General features: G+C 40.3%; 2 protein-coding genes across 8 annotated transcripts in view; one reads left to right on the top strand and one right to left on the bottom strand.

The window, feature by feature from the left end:
* hoatz (HOATZ cilia and flagella associated protein) overlaps nucleotides 1–21794 on the bottom strand; it is a 72595-nt gene that overhangs the window by 17440 nt on the left and 33361 nt on the right. For 5 of the 7 annotated variants that reach the window (XM_073029853.1, XM_073029849.1, XM_073029850.1 and 2 more), the window contains exons 4-5: nucleotides 13547–13606; nucleotides 6794–6846 (exon numbers count right to left, since the gene is read on the bottom strand). In XM_073029853.1, the coding sequence (XP_072885954.1) occupies nucleotides 6794–6846; nucleotides 13547–13606 (113 nt within the window). The remainder of the gene's footprint in view (nucleotides 1–6793; nucleotides 6847–13546; nucleotides 13607–21794) is intronic. The other 2 variants (XM_073029854.1, XM_073029855.1) reach the window with 1 other exon arrangement.
* LOC140716861 (maternal B9.10 protein-like) overlaps nucleotides 3246–21794 on the top strand; it is an 80246-nt gene continuing 61697 nt past the window's right edge. The window contains exon 1 of the mRNA XM_073029847.1: nucleotides 3246–3334. The gene's annotated coding sequence lies outside the window, so the exon portion shown is untranslated. The remainder of the gene's footprint in view (nucleotides 3335–21794) is intronic.

The following is a 21794-nucleotide window of genomic DNA, read 5'->3' as shown; positions in this document are numbered from 1 at the left end:
CACTCTCTATAAAGACAGCCTAACATCGGCCTCTGAGTCAGAGATCACAGGGTCATCAGGTGCAGCAGGGATCTTCACAGCTGTAGTTGTGTTCTTCCTTTCAAAGTGTGCATAGTAGGCATTGAGTTCATCTGATAGTGAAGCATCTCTGCCATTCATACTATTCGGTTTCGCTTTGTAGGAAGTAATGTCTTGTAGACCCTGCCAGAGTTGTGAGGACGTGGATGTGGTGAGGACCTACAAGTACATGGGGTCCATCTGGATGACAGACTTGAGTGGAGTACCAACACAGAGGCTGCGTACAAGAAGGGCCAGAGTCGCCTCTAATTCCTGAGGAGATTGGGGTCCTTTGGAATATGCAGGCCTCTCCTTCATATGTTCCACCTGTCTGTTGTCGCCAGTACAATTTTCTATGCGGTGGTGTGCTGGGGCAATGGCATCAACACGGGTGATGCCAACAGGCTCAATACACTGATTAGAAAGATTGGCTCTGTTATAGGAGTCAAACTGGACACACTGGAGGCTGTGATAGAATAAAGGACCTTACGGAAAATCCTGGCAATTCTGGACAATATTTCTCACCCTCTGCATGCCACCTTGGCTGAACAGAGGAGCACTTTTAGTAGTAGATTAAGACGACTGCACTGCCCCAAAGAACGCTATATGAGGTCATTCTTACCCTCGGCCATTAGGCTCCATAATGAGCCAACCTATAGCCGAGGAAGTGATGACCTGCTTTTGTTAGACTGTTTGAGGTAACTTATTTTTATTCTTTATTACTTCTCTTCTAATATTTATACATTTGTATACAGTCGGCCCTCCTTATCCGCGGGGGATTGGTTCTGGGACCCCCCGTGGATACCAAAAAACGCAGATGCTCAAGTGCCTTATTTAACCTGTCTCAGTGCGGTGGTCTTTAGGACCCAGCGGAACCCCGAACTTCATTTAACGTGCAGTGGACATTAGGACCTGGCGGTGCAGCTCTGAATCCGCGGTGTTTCTGTTCACGAAAATAATCACAATCACGATTGAAAATAAGGTGGAAGTAATAAAGCCATCGGAAAGAGGTGAAACGCCATCGGTCATTTGAAAAGCGTTAGGCTACAGTCGGTCAACGATTGGAACAATTTTAATGGAGAATGTGAAAGGCCCTGCCCCGATGAAAGCTACATTACTAAGCAACGCAGTAGTTTAATTATTGAAATACGTATGTTTCTTAAGTGTCTTATATGCATAGAAAGGTAAAATATGTACTATATACTAAGAAAAACGTTTGACTAACTGACGCTAAATAATATCGGATGTACCTGTTCCGACTTCAAATCCAACTTAAAGACGGACTCAGGAATGGAACTCCTTCATAATCCAGGGACTGCCTGTACTTCTAAGTCATTTCTAGATTATTTATAATACCTAATACAATGTAAATACTATGTAAATAGTTGTTATACTGTATTGTTTAGGGAATAATGACAAGAAAAAATAGTCTGTACATGCTCAAACAACGAGCACTGGAGAGAGAACTTCCGGGGTTTCCCGATCTGTGGTTGGTTGAATCCACGCATGCAGAATCCGCGGATAAGGAGGGCCAACTGTATCTGTGCACTTGTAATGCTACTGCAACACTGAAATTTTCTTTGGGATCAATAAAATGTCTATCTATCTTTTGTTGCTGCTTATCACCCCCAGCCTGTCTCCAGCTTCACCCTTCTCTCCCATCACCTGACTTCATTTTTTTCTTCATCTGCTTCCACCTATCACCCACCTGCCTCTGTTTCCCAACTCCACCCCTCCCTCTCCCCTATCTGGCTCTATCTGACAGTCATCCTTCATCCCTCCTTGGTCCATCTATCACCTACCTCATCCCTTCCCCTCATTTCTTTATACTGGCCATCTGCCCTCTTCACTCACAGCCATGATGCAGGGTCTTGAACCAAAACATCAGCCATCATTTTGCCTCCACAGGTGCTGCTCAAGCTGCTGAGTTCCTCCAGATACCAGCACATGCAGTCTCCTGTCTAGAGCAGTGCCATTTTTTAAATAGCTTGTCTGGGTTGTTCATGCTTCAATTATAACACCTTCTTGGTAGTCTACTTTATATGGAATATTCACCCTTAAGCTACCGAGGGTTGTTTCAGCCATTTCAGTGATGACATTGTCAACATCATTTTATTTTAATTCAGCTTATATGATGGCTGTTGCCTGCTGGGAGAATCCATAGCAAATACTACGGAATATCTCATCATGGATCATAGTGTTTTCACATTTGGATCATAGTAAAACTGCATCTACTCAAAGAATAATATGGGCACCATGGTAGCATGGTGGGTTGTTGGGCAGTGTGGCTCTGGGCTAGAAAGGCCCGCTCCATGTTGTATCTATCAACAAGTAAATAACGTGGGGGTATGGGGGAATGGAGAGATACAGCTAGCCAAAACAAACACATAGCCTTGCTTATTTATGACAAAGCACAATTCAATCTCTCTATGGAGCTACTGATCAATATATCTTAGCAATGCTTGTTAAGTCATGTCAGATTCTGATTATGAGTGTTCCTGCTAAAAGCTGCAGGCCCTGATTGCCAATAGTGGGCCACAGATGCCAAACTGCAACAATGAATCACAATGAGGGGGCTTACCACTACCCTAAGGGCATCATACTGTCATTTCAATGTGATCTCTGATCCAGGGCCAGTGCAGTGTTGGTGAAAGATAAGCTGACATATTTAATGTTAAGATATAAAAGATAGTGTAATACAGTACTTTGCTCATAATCTGTTAGTGAGTCCTCACTTGAAAACAATTTTCCAATTAATCCATCCAAATCTTATTAGTTACAAAATGCTGATTCTAGTAAGTTCTCAGTTTAGCCTTCATCTTAAAAGATAATTTTGCACAATTCAGGAGGATCTGAAGACAATCCTGTTTTTCAGCATACATAGAATTCCTGGGTGGGTGGGGAGGAGGGTGGCTTTTGTGGATAAGAATCTGCTGCAATTTTGTGTCCCACCTGTAAGTTATTCATGAAGTGCCTGGACTAAATTCAAAATTTACGATGGCTGTGCTAAATGTTAACACTTAATTTTTCAGTATGAGTCACTCTAGGCAAATCAAGAGCATCAACTGATTAGTTCTCTGCCCAGTGCAGAAAGTTTGAAGATAGGCATGGTTTTCCAAGTGGATATAGGAGGGAGATTGAAAGTCTGGCTGAGTGGTGCCACAACAACAACCTCTCACTCAAAGTTAGCAAGACCAAGGAGCTGATTATTGATTTCAGGAGGAGGAGGCCAGAGGACCATGAGCCAGTCCTCATCAGAGGATCAAAGGTGGAGAAGGTCAGCAACTTTAAATTCCTTGGTGTTATTATTTTGGAGGACTTGTGCTGGGCCCAGTCACTGAACTGTTCCCACAACTAATGGACTCACTTTCAAGGACTTTTATCTCATGTTCTCAATATTTATTGTGTATTTATTTATTATTATTATTTCTTTCTTTTTGTATTTGCACAGGTTGTTGTCTTTTACACTCTGGTCAAACACCCAAGTTGGGTGGTCTTTCATTTGAGTCTGTTATGCTTATTATTCTATCGATTTATTGAGTATGTCCACAAGAAAATGAATCTCAGGGTTGGGTATGGTGACATATATGTACTTTGATAATAAATTTACCTTGAACTTTGATATTTCAACCGAGGTAAGCACAGGGTAAGGAAATGAAAACAAATTTTATTTTGAATCATCCCAAAGTATACATTGCTACATTTACCCACTTGGGTTTTGGAAGAAACTATAGCTATTAGGTACTTGTTTTGCTTTGATGAGTCTGCCTTTCCTCAATCTGAGGATGCAGAATGGAGAGGGAATTGAGAATCCCAAAACTGCTCTTTCAGTGGGACTTGATGTAAATAGTATTGTTCATCTGAGACTCATTCTGTGGGAAATTGTTGAACTGAAAACATATTTACCATATTAATTAAATTAATGCAATGTTCAATGCTGATTTAAGAACATAGAAATCTACAGCACATTACAGGCCCCTCAGCCCACAACGCTGTGCTGACCATTTAACCTACTCTTGAAACTTCCTAGAATTTCCCAAGCACATAGCCCCTAGGGTTATGAATTTCTGAAACATTAAGCAACTGTAGGTCTATAAAGCAATTCTGCCATTCTGCTTATGATACATCCTTCTGAAAAGGAGGAAGGAATTACATTATTAGCCCTTCTCAACCTCCAAACACGAAAGGATTAGGCAATCATAATTTTCCACTCTAATAGAAGGTCCTGAAGTGAGCTGGCCACTTTCTCTGGGGATCCAAGACAAGGCTGCCTGACCTCAGAAACCAGTACAAATATTGTGAGTGGACAGGCTGCTAACTTGATATTCCCAGATTAAAAGTTCAGTGTGGCAGTTCAAAACTGTCATCTGAATGAAGTATCATAGCATAGATAGATAGATAGATAGATAGATACTTTATTCATCCCCATGGGGAAATTCAACATAGAAAATCCTCAGCATCTTTAGATTGATAAAAGAGGACAGAAGAGTAATACACACAGAGGGAAATGTACATTATTATTGAGATGGCTATCTTCATAGTGACATAGAGTCAGAAATATGGGCAGGCATAGCAAAAAAGGGAAGTACATACAATTAAAGAGGGATGCTTGGAAAGTGAACCAGTAGCTGTGTGATATGCAATTCATTTTCAATGAAAATCAAAGCATTATGGAAGTCTGAAGAGACAATGACTGAAAGGTTGAAGTTGGCAGTTTTGTTCAAAGTTCCAGCTACACATGATACCTCAGCAAACATGGCTATATGATGGTCGTTAACACAGAACACACAATCTTCTTGTGACTGTGTTTTGGATTGTATTTCTGAACTTAACTTCCACTGGTTTAAAGAACCAAGTTTCAGATGTGAACAATGTAGAAACACTGCCACAGTGGTGCTAGAAAGTTTGTGAACCCTGTAGAATTTTCTCTATTTCTGCATAAATATGATCTAAAATGTGATCAGTTCTTCACGTAAGTCCTAAAACTAGATAAAGAGAACCCAATTAAATAGATAACACAAAAAACATTAGACATGTTCATTCATTTATTGAGAAAAATGATCCAATATTACATGTATTTATTGGAAAAAATATGTGAACCTCTGAGGTAATGCCTTCTACAAAAGCTATTTGGAGTCAGGTGTTCCAATCAATGAGATTGGAGCTGTGGGTTGTAGTGGTGTCCTACCCTATAAAAAAGACACACAAAGTCAGGTTACTGACAGAGCCTGTTCTTCTCAAGAACGATCTGTTTATGTGCACCATGCCTCGATCAAAACAACTTTCAGAGGACCTTGGAAGAAGAATTGTAGAGATACATGAATTGTCTACAAATGAAGGAAACTCAGTGCCGTTGTGACTCTCCCTAGGAGTGGCCATTCTGCAAAAATGACACCAAGAACACAACGTGCAATGCTGAAGAAGGTGAAAAAGAATCTAAAGGTAACAGCAAAAGGCCTACAGAACTCTCTAGAACTTGCTAAAGTCTCTGTTCATGTGTCCACCATAAGAAAAACACTGAACAAGAATGGTGTTCATGGAAGGACACCACGGAGGAAACTACTGCTCTCCAAAAAAGCGCAAAGAAAATAAAATCTGCAGAAGCTGGAAGTCTGAGCAACACACACAAAATGCTGGAGGAATTTAGCAGGCCAGGGAGCGTTCGGCCCGAAACATCAACTGCACTTTTTCCATAGATGCTGCCTGGCCTGCTGAGTACCTCAAGCATTTTGTATATGTGTTGCTCTCCAAAAAAAATTGCTACATGTGTCAAGTTTACAAAAGGCCACCTAGATGTTCTACAATGATTCTGGGACAATGTTCTGTGGACAGATGAGACTAAAGTTGAAATTCTTGGCAAAAGTGTATATTACTATGTTTGGAGAAAAAGGGACACTGCACTCCAACACCAAGACCTCATCCAACTGTGAAGCATGGTGGAAGGAGCATCATGGTTTAGGGCTGCTTTACTGCCTCAGGGCCTGCAGAGCTTGCAATCATTGAGGGAACTATGTATTCAAAATTGTATCAAGATGTTTTACAGGAGAATGTCAGGTTTGCAGTCCGTCACCTGAAGCTTAATAGAAGTTGGATAATGCAGCAAGACAATGATCCAAAACACAAGATTAAATCAACAAGAGAATGGTTTAAAAAGAAGAAAATTTGTATTTTGGAATGGCCAAGTCAAAGTCCTGACCTTAATTCTATAGAAATGTAGCAGAAGGACCTGAAGCAAGCAGGTCATGCAAGGAAGCTCACCAACATCCCAGAGTGGAAGCAGTTTTGTAAGGAGGAATGGCCTAAAATTCCTCCAAGTTGATGCGCAGGACTGATCAACAGTTACCAAAAACATTTGGTTGAAGTTATTGCTCTGCAAGGGGGTCACGTCAGTGACTGAAAGCAAAGTTTCACATACTTTTCCCAACAAATATATGTAATTTTGGATAATTTTTCTCAATAAATAATTGAACAAATATAATATTTTGTGTTACTTGTATAATTGGGCTCCCTTTATCTAGTTTTAGGACAGTGAAGATTTGATAACATTTTATATTATATTTATGCAGAAATAGAGAATATTCTACAGGGTTCATAAACTTTCTAGCACCACTATACATTTGATTTCTCAAGTAAAATGTAAAGTGAAAGGAAATGAAAAAAGTATCTTATTTGTTCATAATATGACAGCATAACATTAATTAAATACTTATTTACTGTAACATCAACACACACTTACGGTAGTGTTGGCATGATTTTCTTTGGCTTGTATGGAAGAGCCAATTGTTCTTTCTATAAAAGAGAAAATTTAAATGACTTGAGTATTCATATTCAGCTTTTTAAAGAACTACTACTAAACTGATGCTTCATCAAAATGATGGGTAGGTATCTTCAAGGAGTCATACGGTATGGAAATTGGCCCTTCAGCCAATTGACCCAGGCTTACGAAAATGCCGATCCAAGCCAGTCCTATTTGCCATTGTTTAGCCTATAACCTTGTAAGCCTCTTCCAATTCATGCACTTGTACAACTGTCTTTTAAAAGTTGTTACTGTACCTGACTCAACTACTTTCTCTAGCAGCTCATTCCATATACTGACCACTCCCTGGGTGAAAAAGTTGCTCTTTAAGTTCTATTAAACCTTCCACCTTGAACCTATGCTTGCTAGTTCTTGATTCCCCAGCCCCGAGAAAAAGACTGAGTGCATACACTCCATCTATGCCCCCTCAAGATTTTATGCACCACCATAAGATTATCTCTGAGCTTCTTACACTCCAAGAAATAAAATTCAACCTTCCAACCTCTCTCTCAAGTCCTGGCAACATCTTTGAAAATCATTTCTGCACTTTTTCCAGTTTAATACCATCTTTCCTATCGCAGGATAATCAAAACCTGAACATAATGTTTCAAATATAGCCTGACCAGCATCTTAGAACATAGAACATAGAACATAGGATAGTACAGCACATTACAGGCCCTTCGGCCCCCAATGTTGTGCCGACCCTCAAACCCTGCCTCCCATATAACCCCCCACCTTAAATTCCTCCATATACCTGTCTAGTAGTCTCTTAAATTTCACTAGTGTATCTGCTTCCACCACCGACTCAGGCAGTGCATTCCATGCACCAACCACTCTCTGAGTGAAAAACCTTCCTCTAATATCCCCCTTGAACTTCCCTCCCCTTACCTTAAAGCCATGTCCTTTTGTACTGAGCAGTGGTGCCCTGGGGAAGAGGCACTGGCTGTCCAATCTGTCTATTCCTCTTAATATCTTGTACACTTCTATCATGTCTCCTCTCATCCTCCTTCTCTCCAAAGAGTAAAGCCCTAGCTCCCTTAATCTCTGATCATAATCCATACTTTCTAAACCAGGCAGCATCCTGGTAAATCTCCTCTGTACCCTTTCCAATGCTTCCACATCCTTCCTATAGTGAGGCGACCAGAACTGGACACAGTACTCTAAGTGTGGCCTAACTAGAGTTTTATAGAGCTGCATCATTACATCGCGTCTCTTAAACTCTATCCCTCGACTTATGAAAGCTAACACCCCATAAGCTTTCTTAACTACCCTATCTACCTGTAAGGCAAATTTCAGGGATCTGTGGACATGTACCCCCAGATCTCTCTGCTCCTCCACACTACCAAGTATCCTGCCATTTACTTTGTACTCTGCCTTGGAGTTTGTCCTTCCAAAGTGTACCATCTCACATTTCTCTGGGTTGAACTCCATCTGCCACTTCTCAGCCCACTTCTGCATCCTATCAATATCTCTCTGCAATCTTCAACAATCTTCAACACTATCCACAACACCACCAACCTTTGTGTCATCTGCAAACTTGCCAACCCACCCTTCTACCCCCACATCCAGGTCGTTAATAAAAATCACAAAAAGTAGAGGTCCCAGAACAGATCCTTGTGGGATACCACTAGTCACAATCCTCCAATCTGAATGTACTCCCTCCACCATGACCCTCTGCCTTCTGCAGGCAAGCCAATTCTGAATCCATCTGGCCAAACTTCCCTGGATCCCATGCCTTCTGACTTTCTGAATAAGCCTACCATGTGGTACCTTGTCAAATGCCTTACTGAAATCCTTGTACAACAACACTCTACCCTAGGGAATTGGGAGAACATGACAATACGGGTCCTTAATATGTAGAAATGGAATGATGCATCCTGATATGTGAAATTCAAGCTACAGGAGGTTGTGCCTCTATGTGGAAATAGACTATATTTCACCATTTACAGATACTGCTTCGTAAATGGGGTCTGAGTTATGAGATTTGTTGTACTTCAGATAAAAGTGCTTACTATTCTTAAGTACATGTAGTTTATGGCCTCATGGGAAGCATATAAAATTATTGAAAACAGAAGTTGCCAGAAGTATTGTATGCTGTTCCCAATTGGGGACTTCAGAACTAGAACAAGGCTTCATTTTAGAAGAACTAAAATGAGTAATTTCATCATTGAAATGGCTTTGAGTATTTGAAATTTTCTAACCCTGTGGCCTGTGGATAAGTAGGCATTGAATATTGTTTCTGACCAAGATTGACAGATTTTGAGATAGTAAAGCCTGAACAGAAAGTTCGGGTGGTAGATTAGTCATGTACCAAGGGGTCAGAAAGAACAAAAATCCTGCTCTTGTTACTTTTAGCTTTTTTTTTAGATGACTCATAAAAAGCTGAATTGGGAATGTAATAGAAAGGTACTAGAAAATTTACATATATTTAGAAGTTTTCGAAAGTAAGGAGAGATCCAAAATAGTGCAGGGAAAAATCTGGCTCAGCTGGAGATGACTGCATGTATTGTGTCTGATTTTATATATATATATAGTAGATAACAGCTGGTACAGCAAAGGGTAGAGGAGGGTAAAAGGATCCATCTGCATGAGAGTGTTCACAAAGGAAGTTAAAGTGAGGATAAAGATCTTCAAACAGGAGCACTAAGGTACAGAAAGCTACCGGAAGTTGGAAAATGTGTTGAGACTGCATGGGTAAGGTTGTTTTGGACTAGTGCTGAATGAAGTGGAGGAGACAGGGTAGAGGGGGGGGGGGCATCCTAACAATAACAAAATGCTTTCATAAAAAATGCCTTAACACTAATAACAAGAATAAGAGAAAAGATGAAATTTTGCTTCAAAAGCATCTTCGTGTCTCAAGTTTACATCTGAAAAGTTTCCAGTTACATGCTCACAGGTGAACACTACAGAATCTGTGGAATTCATTGCCATAGACAACTGTGGAGGCCAAGTTATTACATAGATTTAAAGCAGAGGTTAAGCTCTTGATTAGTAAGGACAACAAAACGTTATGGGATCAAGAGGGAAAATAACTCAGCCATGATCGAATGGCAGAGTAGACTTGATGGGCTGAATGGCTTAATTCTGCTCCTACATCTTATCGTCTCATAAAAACAGATGGACTGACAATCCAGTTAAAGCATTACAAAAAATTAATTTATTCACATGGCTACAAGGACTATGTCGACAATCACAGCAATCTATTCACACAGCAATGGCAATGTCATAGAGTTTTCAGAATATAATTACAGTCATAGGACAATCTCCCCAAAATATTAGTACAGATTTAAGAAAGGTATGGAGTGTGTCCTCTTCTGTTTCCAACAAAAGGGGTACTTCAAACATTTTCACAATTTCAGGGAGCTCAAATGTAATAAATATCTTCATGCCAGGGAAGACTCTAAAGTGTGCACCCCAATGTTGTTGCAGCTATCGGGGCTCTATTATCTATACTCCAAAATACTTACTTGGTTATAGCAGTTATGTAACACGAAAATAAACTTATAAACATCACGGGCTGTAGATAGTAGACTTAAAGAGTTGTAGAGGCTGTGTGTCCTCATAAGTAGTTTTCCGTTGCCAAGGAGTGCCTTTGGATGAGAGGTAATTAAAATAGTCCATAGACTATAGTGTGAATGTTCAGCATTGCAGACATTTTTGCTGTAAGCAGCAGTAATGGGTACATATGAAATAAATGCAGAATGAAAAATCATATTTTTTAGGAAAGACAATTAACCATTTCTTCAAGAAAATTACATTCATTGATTTTCACTGGGATAACTGTTTTGCTCAGGGTTTTGTTAAAACCATGATTCTGAATCATTCCACTAAATCTTGGTGTTCAATAAAAGTGCTGACAGTGACTGCAGAGCCAACTCATACTTCAGTGCAATTGCTTCTTTGTTGAGGAAAAATCTCTCTTCTATTTAATCTTTTATTCCAACAAGCAGATCAAAAAATTAGTACTTGGATCTTTGTTTCCTCAGTTTTTTTTACCTGCATTTGCCCCAGATGATGGAGTACTTGTCTAGAGCAGCTAACAGCTCTTAAATGGCTATCACTCATGCATGTGTTTCAGGATAATCAACTGTAGAGGCAACATAATAGGTTGAGCCTTTACAAATAATACTAAATTATTAAACTGCCTTCAAGAACAATCACTCTGGTTATGCTTATTCCCCTGTTTAGCTAAGAGGTATTGCTATTGAGAGAATTATTGAAAAACAGAATAAAACAAGACAATTCAAAATAGACAGAGATCACATGTGCTACCATCAGATCTCTAGGGCTCAGTCATTTATTCAGGATTACTGAACTGAACGATTATCATATTGAATCAAAAACCCTTCTATTAAAATGTTCCCAAAAATTGGATATGGTTCTTAGCTGATGAACACTACGTGATGGTATCAGACAGTCACACAATGCATGGGTGAGATCAGCTCTGTACAAACTTGAGAATGGGTAACTTTTACCATGCCATTTCATATACTCAGTGGCCACTTTATTAGGTATGTGCTCTGCCTAATAAAGTGGCCACAGAATGTAGGTTCATGGTCTTCTGCTGCGGTAGCCCATCCACTTCCAGGTTCAACGTGTTGTGCATTCAGAGTTGCTCTTCTGAAGACCACTGTGGTAATGTATGGCTATTTGAGTTACTGTCTCCTTCTTGTTATCTTAAACCAGTCTGGCCATTCTCCTCTGACCGCTCTCATTAACAAGGTGAAAACCCCAGGTGATCAGCAGTTTCTGAGATACTCAAACCACCCCGTCTGACACCAACAATCATTCCATGGTCGAAGTCACTTAGATCACATTTTCCCCCCCAATCTGATGTTTGGTCTGAACAACAATTGAACCTCTTGACTATGTCTGCCTGCTTTTATGCCTTGAACTGCTGCCACATGATTGACTGATTAGATATTTGCAGTAACAAGCAGGTGTACAAGTGTACCTAATAAAGAGGCCACTGAGTGTATATACATGTTGCCATGAGTCACAATCTAAGCAGAGTCTTGTTCAAAGAATGCTACCACATATTCTTATCACAAAATAATAATGCATGTGTCTGCACCAGTAATACCTTACGCAGCACTCTCCGATTTCACTGATGTAATTGAGAGTGGTTGCTAAAAAAAAATCCCTTTTACCTATGTAACAGACAATGGACTCACCCATTCTAACTATTTCTTTGCTGTTGATGAATAGCAAGAGATAAATTGAAGAGGACTTTAAGTTGAAGAACGTGTTATTTCAAATGAACTGAGAATTAAATAGCATGCAAACTTTACTGATACAGAGTGTTGCAACAACAATTTTGCACCCAATGTCAGCAAGACTGAGAAACTAATTATGGACTTCAGAAAAGGGAAGTCAGGAGAACACACACATTGAGAGGTCGGTGGTGGAAACGGTGACCAGCTGCAAGTTCCTGGGTGTCAGCATCTTGGAGGATTGATCTTGGGCCCAACACATTGATGAAATCATGAAGAAGGCATGACAGTGGCTATACTTCATAAGGACTTTGAGGGAATTTGGTTCATCACCAAAGACTCTGGTAAATTTCTACAGATAAATGTTGGGGAGCATTCTCACTGGCATGAAGGTTACAATGTGCAGGATCAAAAGAGGCTACAGAAGGTTGTAGACTAAGCCAGCTCATTACAGGCACAGCCTTCCTCACCAATGATGACATCTTCAAGAGGCAGTGCCACAAGAAGGTGGCATCCATCATTAAGGACACTCACCATCCAACTACTGGCTCCTGTCTTACCTCTCTCTCTCCTCTTGATACTGACTATCTTCTCTCTCCGCTCCCGGTCCTGTTGCAGGCTTTTGATCTAAAACTTCAACAATTCCTCCAGCCCCCCCCCCCCCCCACATACACACTCCCACAGATGCTGCTTGACCTGTTGAGTTCCTCCAGTATTTTGTTTGATTCCAGCATCTGCAGTCTTTTGTGCCTCCAAAAAACGGAAGATGTGATTAAATGAGGATAATTATGGTTATAACAACAAACAGAATGGCTGAATGACTTCCTATTAAATCCTTATTAGTTCTTATTTGTTCCCAAGGAAGCAACCCCATTGCTCCCTCTTGCTGCAGTCACACAACTAATTCTCTCTCACACATACCTAACAAATTCAGATTCATATCTCTATCACATGCACAACAAAACATACAGTTAACAACCAAAAGAACCTTAGAATGTTCTGGGAGCAGCCCACAAGTGTCATCAGACATTCCAGTGCCAACATTGCATGTCCACAATGCTCAGCAGAACTACACAAGCAACAACAAAAACACAACAGCAGCAACAGAACAAACCCCTCTCCTCCCTCCCACACACATAAACAGGCCTCCAACCCAAGGACAGGCTGTCACCAGGTCACCAGTAATTACCATGAACTAAATTTAATTTACAGAAGGGATTAACCTACCATGCAATGTTGGAAGAAAATAGAGGACCCAGAGGAATCCCACATAATCACCGAGAGGATGTGCTGACACAGCACAGTGACCATCCCTGGTTCCTGAAGCTATGAGACAGCAGCACTTACGATTGTGCTATTATGTCATGTTTAGTCAACAAATTGTGAGTGTGCATTTATTCAGAGCTGTCTATTACAACAAGTAGGCAGACTATTTCATGTATTCCAAAAAGACTGTACATCATCTACTTATTTCTCTTACCTGTATTCTTTCCTCTCTCTGTTTCTTGATCAATTCTAAGATCTCCATTCGTTTCTTTGCCTGCAAGAAGATAATATATTAGAATCATTCAGCGTGCAAACAGGCCATACAGCCCCCATATCCGCAGCAACTAGGAAGTACCCATCCATATTAATTCCAGCTACCAGTACTTGGCTCATAACCTCCTAAGCCAAGGCAACTTAAGCAGTGATTCTGCTTCTACCAATCTTTCTGGCAATGCCTTCTAGGTATTCACGATTCTGTGTGATGAAGATCCCTCAAAATCTCTTGCCCCCTTACCCTAAAGTCTGTGTCCCTTCATTTTATTTGCCTATGATAAAAGGAAAAGTTCCTTCAGTCTACCTTATTCATACACTTCATAACTTTAAATACCTCAATCATGTCACATCTTAACTTCCTCTGCTAAAGAGAAAACAGACCTATTATCTCCAGTCACTACTCATAACTGAAACACACTGTCCCAGGCAAGATCCTGGTAAATCTCCTCTGTATCCTCTCCAGAGCTGTCTTATTGTGTACAGTTCTGGTCACCGAATTATAGGAAAGATGTCAACAAAATACAGAGAGTATAGAGGAGATTTACTAGAATGTTACCTGGGTTTCAGCATCTAAGTTACAGAGAAAGGTTGAACAAGTTAGGTCTTTATTCTTTGGAGCGTAGAATGTTGAGGGGGGACTTGATAGAGGTATTTAAAATTATGAGGGGGATAGATAGAGTTGATGTGGATAGGCTTTTTCCATTGAGAGTAGGGGAGATTCAAACAAGAGGATATGAGTTGAGATTTAAGGGGCAAAAGTTTAGGGGTAACATGAGGGGGAACTTCTTTACTCAGAGAGTGGTAGCTGTGTGGAACGAGCTTCCAGTAGAAGTGGTAGAGGCAGGTTCGATATTGTCATTTAAAAAAAAATTGGATAGGTATATGGACAGGAAAGGAATGGAGGATTATGGGCTGAGTGCAGGTCGGTGGGATTAGGTGAGAGTAAGTGTTCGGCACAGACTAGAAGGGCCGAGATGGCCTGTTTCTGTGCTGTAATTGTTATATGGTTATATGCTTTGTATAGTTCAGTGACTAGAACTTCAGACAGTACTCCTGCTGAGGTCTAACCAATGTTTTATAAAGTTCGAGCATAACTTCTCTGCTCTTGTATGTAATACACTGACTAATGAAATTCACTATCCCATGTTCCCTCTTGATCCTGTTATATACCTGTGCTGCTAACTTCAAGGATTTTTGGACTTGCATACGAAGGTCCTTCTGTGCCTTAATAATACCTAGGATCTTAGCTTGTCATATGTCCCAGCTGCATTAGTGCTCCCAAAATGCATCAGCTCACATTTATTGAGATTAAACTCCATCTGCCATTTCTTAGTCTATTTCATGAATATATCAATATCACCCTGTCCTAAGACTACTTGTCACATTGTCAATAACTCCATCAATCTTCATGACATCTGTCAACTTGATCATGCCTGCTACAACCAAGCCCAAATCATTCCCACATACCACATGGCAAATAACAATATAGTAGACCATTTCTGTATTTATGCTCTATTTCAGGAAATGATCTTCCTTACTCAATGAATAATACACCAAGCTCTTTTCAGTCTGAGGTAATAAATTAATCCTTCTATCCATTCGACATCTTAGCTCAATAACTTTCATATATAGAACATAGAAAACCTACAGCACAACACAGGCCCTTTGGACCACAATGCTGTGCTGAACATGTACGACTTTAGAAATTACCCAAAGCCCTCTATTTTTCTAAGCTCCATGTACCTATCCAGGAGTCTCTTAAAAGATCCTATTGTATCCACCTCCACCACCGTCACCGGCAGCCCATTCCACGCACTCACCACTCTCTATGTAAAAAACTTACCTGACATCTCCTCTGTACCTATTTCCAAGCACTTTAAAATAGTGCCCTCTCATGTTAGCCATTTCAGCCCTGGGAAAAAGCCTCTGACTATCCACACAATCAATGTCTCTCATCATCTTATACACCTCTATCAGGTCACCTCTCATTCTCCATTGCTCCAAGGAGAAAAGGTCAAGTTCACTCAACCTATTCTCATAAGGCATGCTCCATAATCCAGGCAGCATCCTTGTAAATCTCCTCTGCACCCTTTCTATAGTTTCCACATCCTTTCTGTAGTGAGGTGACCAGAACTGAGAACAGTACTCCAAGTGGGGTCTGACCAGGGTCCTATATAGCTGTAACATTACCTCTTGACTCTTAAACTCAATCCCATGGTCAATGAAGGCCAATACACCGTATATCTTCTTAACCACACAGTCAACTTGCGCAGCAGCTTTGAGTGTCCTATGGACTCAGACCCCAAGATCCCTCTGATCCTCCACACTGCCAAGAGTCTTACCATTACTACTATATTCTGCCATCATATTTGATCTACCAAAATGAACCACTTCACACTTATCTGGGTTGAACTCCATCTGGCACTTCTCAGCCCAGTTCTGCAACCTATCAATGTACCACTGTTACCTGTGACAGCCCTCCACTCTATCCACAACACCCCCAATCTTTACGTCATCAGCAAATTTACTAACCTATCCTTCCACTTCCTCATCCAGGTCAGTTATAAAAATCATGAAGAGAAGGGGTCCTAGAACAGATCCCTGAGGCACACCACTGGTCACTGACCTCCATGCAGAATATGACCCATCTACAACCACTCTTTGCCTTCTGTGGGCAAGCCCTTGGATCCCATGCCTCCTTACTTTCTCAATAAGCCTTGCATGGGGTACCTTATCAAATGCCTTGCTGAAATCCATTTACACTACATCTACTACTCTACCTTCATCAATGTGTTTAGTCACATCCTCAAAAAATTCAATCAGGCTCATAAGGCACGACCTGCCTTTGACAAAGCCATGCTGACTATTCCTAATCATATTATGCCTCCCCAAATGTTCATAAATCCTGCCTTTCAGGATCTTCTCCATCAATTTACTAACTGCTGAAGTAAGACTCACTGGTCTATAACTACCTGGACTATCTCTACTCCCTTTCTTGAATAAGGGAACAACATCTGCAACCCTCCAATTCTCCGGAACCTCTCCCGTCCCCATTAATGATACAAAGATCATTGCCAGAGGCTCAGCAATCTCCTCCCTCACTTCCCACAGTAGTCTGGGGTACATCTCATCCGGTTCCGGTGACTTATCCAAACTGATGCTTTCCAAAAGCTCTAGCACATCTTCTTTCTTAATGTCTATGTGCTCAAGCTTTACAGTCCACTGTAAGTCATCCCTATCAGTGACTGACGTTGGTGAGACAATATTCTTGAAGTCATAGAGATGAATGACCAATTCATCTGTTTTGGGTTGAGAAATCATGTTTAGCTGAACTCCAGAAAATGCATGAGCCACCCAGTCAGACAACGCAATTTAAGACCTTATCTAAACGAGTACAGGACTGCACTACTTTTAGTAGTGCCCTGGAATGCCAACACAATTATGATTACTAAACCATAATCTACAGTATTTATGTAATACAAGATTGAAAACACTTGAGTCAAAGTAACACATTAGATTCTTATTTACTATTATTGAAATGATTTAGTCCCAAAAAATATTAGTTCTTGCAAACAGACAATTTCCTTTTATCACCTGTGAACCATAAAACATTTACCAGGCTGGAGGTAATTTACATTATGCATCAATCAGAGAAACTTTGTAATATGATTACCAGGAATTCCTCTTCTACGTGTCTAGCATAAAGTACCCAGAAATTCAATAATATAAACACACTATCCTCTGCAATTGGATTTCTAAAATGTATTTCATTTAACCTATAAGACATAGAAGAAGAATTAGGCCTTTAGCCCATTGAGTCTGCTCCACCATTTGGTCATGGCTGATTTATTGTTGCTTCTCAATCCCATTCTTCTGCTTTTTTCCTGTAACCTTTGATGCCCTTACTAATGAAGAACCTATCAACCTCCATCTTAAATATATTGAGTGACGACCACCACAGCCGTCTGTGGCAATGAATTCCACAGATTCACCATCCTCCAGCTAAAGAAGTTCCCCATCATCTCTGTTCCAAAGGGACATTCTTTTATTCTGAGGCTGTGCCCTCTGGTCGTAGACTCTGCTACTGCTGGAAACATCCTCTCCACATCCACTCTATCTAGGCCAATCAATATTCAGTAGGTTTCAAAAGCAAACATGAGGAAATCTGCAGATGCTGGAAATTAAGGAACACACACAAAATGCTGGTGGAACGCAGCAGGCCAGGCAGCATCTATAGGGAGCAGCACTGTCGACGTTTCGGGCCAAGACCCTTCGTCAGGACTAACTGAAAGGAAAGATAGTAAGAGATTTGAAAGTAGGAGGGGGAGGGGAAAATGTGAAATGATAGGAGAAGACCGGAGGAGGTGGGGTGAAGCTGAGAGCCGGAAAGGTGATTGGCAAAAGGGATACAGAGCTGAAGAAGGAAAAGGATCATGGGATGGGAGGCCTAGGGAGAAAGAAGGGGGGAGGGGAGCACCAGAGGGAGATGGAGAACAGGCAGAGTGATGGGCAGAAAGAGAGGAAAAAAAGAGGAGGGGGAAAAAACTAAATATATCAGGGATGGGGTAAGAAGGGGAGGAGGGGCATTAACGGAAGTTAGAGAAGTCAATGTTCATGCCATCAGGTTGGAGGCTACCCAGCCGGTATATAAGGTGCTGTTTCTCCAACCTGAGTGTGGCTTCATGGTGACACAGTGAACATAGAAACTCCACAGACAAAACCAGATGTCATTATCAAATCTGGTCACTGGTGCTATGAGACAGTAACTCTACTAGCACTGTGATGCTTATAGTGTTTAAACTGTTCAAAGTATTGAAATAATACGTCAAATTAAATAGAAAGTTGCTCAGGGTATCCAATGTAGTCTAAATATTGGGTAATTCCTTGAATTTCTGCAATACTGTTCTATAGTCTTTCTAGTCCAATCATTTCTGCCCATTTTTACCTATTATACTATTCCCTAAAATAAAAAATATACTATTTTAAACAATATGTAGTTAAATGTGAATAAAAAGCATAACAAATTCTCATTTTATGGTTTATAATGTATTTAATATTACTTCTCATGCCACTTTAGTTCTGCTGATTTTTAATTTTTATTGCGATCAACTAATGCAGAAATTTTAAACCTAAGCATTTTGTAGTATTTAGAAATTCTGTGAGAGTAAATTTGTGATCATTTTGATCGAAACAGCTAATCTTGCAGAGTATTCAATATTACTTGTTTTTTATTATTATATATTGCACATTATACAAAACATGATTTATATTAATTACAAAATACCACTTCAAAACTGGAACATAATCGATATATGAAGGCATCAGCCATCTCAACCAGTCAATCTGAGATACTTCTGTATATTATTAATATTCCAACATTTGCCACATTCAGTTTTGTCCCCTAAGGTCCCCTAAATTACAAGCTTCTTCTGGGACTTGGTATCACAGTCCCAGGTCCACTTTGCCAACTCATGCAAATTGCTGTTGTCATGTTTTTGCCAGTTAATGGTGCCAATGAAAGACAAGCCATTTTTTTCTGACATTTAAATATGTGCATTTTGCAAAAGCAAACATTAAAATCAGGAGCAAGGGATATGGTTAGGTTCACTCCTCACTTCCTTACAGCAAAAAACTAATTAATTTGTTTGAACTACTGCATCCAGGCAAGGTCAGAGGTGATAATCTTCCTGCCTTAAAAATATTCATTAACTGTGCTTCCACCACTCTTTAAAGATACTTCCAAAGAATCATGGTCCTCTTGAGAGAAAAAAATGTCTCAACTCCTTAAATGGGTGACCTCTTATATTAAGACAATAAGTACTCGTTCTAGGTTCTCTCACAATGGAGACAAAAAGCAGGAACCTCTAGGCTCAATAGCTGGATATCTCTAATTGGGGAAATGCTATAAGTTATTATTAAAAGCATTATACCAAGGAACTCAGAAAAAAAATCCAAGATAATTATGCTAAATTAATTGGTTTTGTGAAAGGGAAGTCATGATTGACCAAGTTCTTCTTTGAAGAAGTAATACATGCAGTGGATAAAGTAGGATCAGTGGATATACATTATTTATATTTCCATTTTATTGCTGCATCAAAGGTTATTGTGCAAAGTACAAGTTTATGGTGTAGGAAGTAACATTTTTTAAGGATAAAAGATTGGCTGGCCAACAAGATACAGACATGAATCAAAAATGGATCTCCTTTCAGGTTGGCATGATATAACAAATAGTGTGCCACAGGGCGTAACATTTAAAGGTTAACTGTTAAATTTGATGATGGTACCCAGTGTAGGCTGGTAGAGCCATAGAGTATTACTGCATGGATACAGGCCCTTCAGCCCACACAGCTTGTCCAAATTTCATGCATTCGGCCCATACCCCATGTATTTATCCAAGTGCTTCTTCTGGCAGCTGACTTCATAAATCATATCAAAGGATGTGAAAGCCCACAAGCAATTAAAATAAAATAGAAAATGCTGGAAGAACTCAGCAGGTCAGGCAGTACCTGTGCAAACAGAAACAGTTAATGATTTGGATTTGTGACCCTTTGTTCTAATGATAGTTCGCAGACCCAAAACATTGACCTTTTCCCTTTCCATAGATGCTGTCTGGCCTGCTGAGTTGTTCAAGCATTTTATGGCATTATTTCAGGTTTCCAGCATCTGCGATACTTTTTCTCATTTACAGAGGCAGGGTAAGTACGTGGGCAATGATCTGCCAAATGAATAATCAAGCATTCTGCAGGTTATTGGAGAGGATTCTTAGAGATGGGATTTATCAGCATTTGAAGAGCACAGTCTTATTAGAGATAGTCAACATGGCTTTGTGAGGGGCAGGTTGTGCCTTTGCGAGCTTGAGTTTTTTTGAGGAGGTGACAAAACAAATTGATGAAGGGAGAGCAGTGTATATGATGTGTATGGATTTTAGTAAGGCATTTGACAAGGTTCCCCATGGTCGGCTCATCCATAAAGTCACGAGGCATGGGATCCACAAAACTTGGCTGTGGGGATTCTGAATTGGTTTGCCTAAAGAAGGCAAAAGGTTGTAGTAGGTGGAGCATATTCTGCCTGGAGGTTGCTGACTAGTGGTGTTTAACAGGGATCTGTCCCTGCAATTTGTGATTTTTATAAATTACATGGATGAGGAAGCAAAGTAAGTTTGCAGATGACACACAAGTCGGAGGTGTGGTGATTAGTGCAGAAAGTTGTAGATTACAATGGGATATAGACAAGTTTCAGAGTTGGGCATATAAATGATAGCTGTTCAATCCCAAAGAGTGCAAAGTGATACACTTTGGAAAGATTAACTTGAAGTTGGAGTACAAGGTTAAGAGCAGAATTCTAAGCAGAGTGAATGAACAGTGAGATCTTGGGGTTCAATTCCATAGTTCCCTCGATGCTGCCATCAAGTTAAAGAAGATACAGTTGAAGTGAGAAGTTTACATACACCTTAGCCAAATACATTTAAACTCAGTTTTTCACAATTCCTGACATTTAATCCTAGAAAACATTCCCTGTCTTAGGTCAGTTAGGATCACCACTTTATTTTAAGAATGTAAAATGTCAGAATAATAGTAGAGAGAATGATTTATTTCAGCTTTTATTTCTTTCATCACATTCCCAGTGGTTTGAAGTTTACATACACTTTGTTAGTATTTGGTAGCATTGTCTTTAGATTGTTTAACTTGGGTCAAACGCTTTGGGTAGCCTTCTGCAAGCTTCTCACAGTAAGTTGCTGGAATTTTGTTCCATTCCTCCAGACAGAACTGGTGTAACTGAGTCAGGTTTGTAGGCCTCCTTGCTCGCACATGCTTTTTCAGGTCTGCCCACAAATTTTCTATCGCATTGAGGTCAGGGCTTTGTGATGGCCACTCCATTACCTTGACTTTGTTGTCCTTAAGCAATTTTGCCACAACTTTGGAGGTATGCTTGGGGTCAATGTCCATTTGGAAGACCCATTTGCGACCGAGCTTTAACTTCCTGGCTGACGTCTTGAGATGTTGCTTCAATATATCCACATAATTTTCGTTCCTCATGATGACATCTATTTTGTGAAGTGCACCAGTCCCTCCTGCAGCAAAGCATCCCCACAACATGATGCTGCCACCCCCATGCTTCACCGTTGGGATGGTGTTCTTCGGCTTGCAAGCCTCACCCTTTTTCCTCCAAACATAACAATGGTCATTATG

This window comes from Hemitrygon akajei, chromosome 26, assembly GCF_048418815.1.
Source record: "Hemitrygon akajei chromosome 26, sHemAka1.3, whole genome shotgun sequence".
In the NCBI taxonomy this organism is placed as follows: domain Eukaryota; kingdom Metazoa; phylum Chordata; class Chondrichthyes; order Myliobatiformes; family Dasyatidae; genus Hemitrygon; species Hemitrygon akajei.
Note: the sequence above shows the minus strand (reverse complement) of the source record. Positions and strands in the feature narration are given on the sequence as shown.